Consider the following 4088-nt stretch of genomic DNA (forward strand, 5'->3'; position numbering starts at 1 on the left):
AATATTAAAATCATTGTACATGTTAGACCCTCTATATGCCCCTTGTATTAGGATGACTGTCATATGATTTTGAGCAGCTTTTGTTTTAACTAATTTATAGCTTTACATAAGTCTGCCTATAAAATGATGATATGACTGACACTACTATAAATACACATAAAGACGTAGCAGTGGTTATTATGTCTGGTTCTATATGACCAGACATAATAGCTGTGTCCGTAGTGTTAGGTAATACTGGAGATATGATAACCAGTGCTACATCTGTAATGTTTGTTTGTGTTGTATACTGCCAGGTGGAATAGTCTGCAGCACAATTAGCACCGTCATGAATCATTATAGATATATTTGTGTGCAGCAACCTTATTGCAGATGGATTTTTGTGTATGTAAATGGTGATGCTGTGCGAGTCAGTGTGTTGGGCAGGGTGGAAAGAGTTAATCATTGCTGGGAGAAGAGCAGAATCTAATGACAGGGAAGGATCTGCAGAGCACATGTGGAGCTGAGCAAAGTGAAAGTAAATCAGGAGGGGGCGAGCAGGAAGCGGCTGGCAGCCAATCAGATCTACCAGGAAGTGTGCAGCACACACAGCACTCACAGCCAGGCCGAGCTGCAGCCAGCGAGCATGGCATTCCCCAAAAAGAGGAGATATGACCGCACCGAACAGGACAATGAGTATTTCCAGTGTTACTCAGACATCACCATCCATGAGGAAATGCTGTCAGACACGGTGCGCACACATGCCTACAGGATGGCCATTGCCAGGAATCACACCGCCTTAACTGGCAAAACTGTCATGGATGTTGGTGCAGGCACTGGCATCCTCAGTATTTTCTGTGCCCAGGCTGGTGCCAGTAAAGTGTATGCGGTGGAAGCCAGTGCGGTGTCCCAGCTGGCATGTGACGTGGTAAAGGAGAACAAACTGGAGGGACAGGTGGAGGTGATCAACAGTACAGTAGAAAACGCTGATATACCTGGCCAGGTGGATGCCATTGTCAGCGAATGGATGGGATATGGCCTCATGTATGAGTCAATGCTGAGCTCTGTACTATACGCCAGGGACAGATGGCTGAAACCCGGGGGGCTCATTTTCCCCTCCTGCGCTAATATGTTCATAGCCCCCGTTAATGACGCCACTGTGGAAAGCCGTTTAGACTTTTGGAGTGAAGTGAAAGACATGTATGGGGTGGATATGACTAGTGTGCAGTCCTTTGCAAGGAAATGCATCATGGGTAAAGACATGGCTGTCTCTTCGGTGTACCCTGAGCATGTCCTGTCACACGCTGTGAAGTTTGCCACCCTGGACCTCAGCAGTGCCACTCCAGAGGACATTGGAAACATCACCGGTTCCTTCCAGTTCTGCTGCTTTGGCTCCTCTTTAATGCACGGATTTGCAGTCTGGTTTTCTGTCGTGTTTCCAGGAGAAAGTGGTATCACTTTGTCTACGTCGCCATATGGTGAAGAAACACATTGGAAGCAAACCATCTTATACCTGGATGAAGAGGTTCAAATAGAACAGGACACAAGGGTTAAAGGGGACATCAAAATGTCCCCTTCAGAAAACAACCCCAGACATTTAAGTGTTACCCTCAACTTCTCCATTGGGGGAGGAATATGCAGGACTAAGGTTTTCCAAATGGGGAATTGATGCTGATGTTTACATCAAAAAGTATATCTTTTATTTTATCTTCCAATTGAAAGCATATTAAATGCAGTAGCATCCTCTTATACTATTTGTCTGTGTGTCCTATTACAAGCCACCATTGTATTATAGTCCGGCAGTGTGTGACATTTTGTTTCCATTTTGTCTTTTTGACTAATAGAATAAGGCTCTATTCACACTTCATGCTCATGGTACGCGCTTTGTGTATACTTCAGGAACACCTAATATAATTTATCCACCGAGATGATGTATGATATTGTAGACTGAGCTGCATGACACATTAACTACGGTGTAAAAATAACTGTATAGCCTATGGACATGTTTCTGTATGCTGTATGTGCTTTTTTGATTATTTTTGTGTAACGTAACAGTGTCGACTGGTGTTCCATGATCGTCCCGCTGTACAACACCTATGCAAACCTGGGGCCTGGTTCTCAAATCCATGAAACTGCAGGAACCCTGTCTGTAGCCTACTACCCAGGCCTTTCCTCAGACTGTTTTGGGGGCCTGGTTAGCTGCCTAGTGACTATCCATTGCCCCTGTTTGTAGCCTGCTGCCTGGCCTTTTGCATTATATTTTCATAGATCATGTATTTTTATACTTAAACATGTTTTTTTTTTAATACAATATAACGGTTTCATTGTAATGGTTGTGATTTAAATTTATTTCATACTTTTTTTTGAGCTCCTATGGTGTTTTAACACTTGGGGGATCGCTCGTACAATTTATTGAAATGCTACTATATAGAATAGTGTTACCCTATTACCAGATTTGGACCAGCCCAAAGGTGACTGCACTCACTGCACTTCTTAAAGATATTCAGCATATATCACCTAGCAGTTTATTTTTACATGATGTAGATTAATTGTTATAATATGATACTGATATGACATATAGATGCTAGAGATGGGCGAATCCATTCTAACGAATCGGAATTCGTTCCGATTTTCATAAAAACTTTGATTCGTCATGAATCCGAAGTTTACGGTGATTCGTGGGAGCAGAGGTTTTTTTTCCCCCCTTTTATTAGCAAAATGGGCATGAGCATGACATGTTACATGGAGCAGAGAACTCTGTGAAGAAGAAAGGAACACCCTCGATCACATGTGCAGACATGAAAACCAATAAGCGACCAGCAGGCTTGTGTGATGTCACAGCCCTATAAAAACAGACCGCCATTTCCAATCTCGTCATTTCACACTGCATGAGCTGTAGCGTCTATCTGCTTGTGCTTAGTAGCTGCTGGAGTGATTTATTTCTCAAAGTTCTGGGTGTGAGTTTTTGTGGTTTTATATACCCCACATATTAAGTGTTTTTTTTTTTATAAAGTAGATATCAAGAAATAAACATAGTTGATTAACTAATGTGTCAGACAGAGAGGTGGCAGGTAGCACAGTAAGGGGATGTCGCAGCAGGGGTGGCTCTGTGAGGCCAGAACTGCCAGTGTCATTTAGCGGCAGTGTGTTGATAAACAACCCAAAGGTTTTCGACTGGTTGACTAGGTCATCCACTTCCTCCCAAATGACATCTGACAACCACAGCCTAGAGTATGTGGGTTCGCCAGATACAACCTTTAGTTGGCATGGCACAGGAGCAGGTCAGCAGCGCTCACCTGTCCTCAACCAGCCTCTGTCCTGTTCATTTTCCCCAGCCTGAGATCTACTAGTTGGTCTGGGCTCAGTGCCACTATTCAGTGAGGACAAACTCTTTGAGGACCGTCAGCAGCTGCTTGGCAGTGATGAGGTGGGGCAGACATCCGCTGCTTCTTGCAGTAGGTGGGAAAGTAGAGATGTGGAGAGTGGCACGGGAGATTATGTTGCACTTGTATGTAGTCAGAATGTGCATACTGAGACCTTTGAGGAGAATAGCAGTGACAGGGAAACAGAAATCAATGATGATGTAGCCAGTCGCACTTGGGAGCCGGGTGAAGCAAGGGCTTCATCATCATCATCTGGAGAAGAGGGTGTCAGCTTGCGCGTCATATTTTAAAATATGGGCAATTCTCCTCATCCTGCTTCTTGTTTTTGCAGGCCTGTAACAACCCCCAGAGCTAGAGTGATGAGTTCAGGGCTATAACTTTTCAGGAAAACAATGGCAAAGCTTTCACTGAGACCCCCAATCTGTACCTACCTACTTATTGGGTCCCCCCTAAACGGAGGCCAATAACTGGGCTGCGTTCCCTCCCTGGGTAAGGTGTGAACACTTAACAATACACACAAACAAACATAATAAGGCGAGGTATACAATCCGAGTCGGCAGCAGTGGAGAATAACAATAACCAAATCACAATCCAAATAGAGAAGTCGAGACACAGGGAAGAAATCAGAAACCTGATATCAGAGAATACAAGAGAGCCAGTGAACATAGCAAGATAGCAGTTTGACCAGTGAGGAGTCAAGGCTAAACAGGACACTTATAGGGAAACTCA

At 44.0% G+C, this 4088-nt stretch overlaps 1 protein-coding gene across 1 annotated transcript; it reads left to right on the top strand.

The window, feature by feature from the left end:
• Positions 1 to 500: 500 nt before the first annotated feature.
• Positions 501 to 1727, top strand: PRMT6 (protein arginine methyltransferase 6). The gene has a single exon (XM_072127653.1). The coding sequence runs from the start codon at positions 623 to 625 to the stop codon at positions 1643 to 1645; it is 1023 nt and encodes a 340-aa protein (XP_071983754.1). The 5' UTR covers positions 501 to 622; the 3' UTR covers positions 1646 to 1727.
• Positions 1728 to 4088: the final 2361 nt, after the last annotated feature.

Source organism: Engystomops pustulosus, chromosome 10, assembly GCF_040894005.1.
Source record: "Engystomops pustulosus chromosome 10, aEngPut4.maternal, whole genome shotgun sequence".
Lineage (NCBI taxonomy): Eukaryota > Metazoa > Chordata > Amphibia > Anura > Leptodactylidae > Engystomops > Engystomops pustulosus.

What these genes read in the sequence shown, in the direction of transcription:
- PRMT6 (XM_072127653.1), top strand. Translation starts at nt 623, where the DNA reads ATGGCATTCCCCAAAAAGAGGAGATATGACCGCACCGAACAGGACAAT.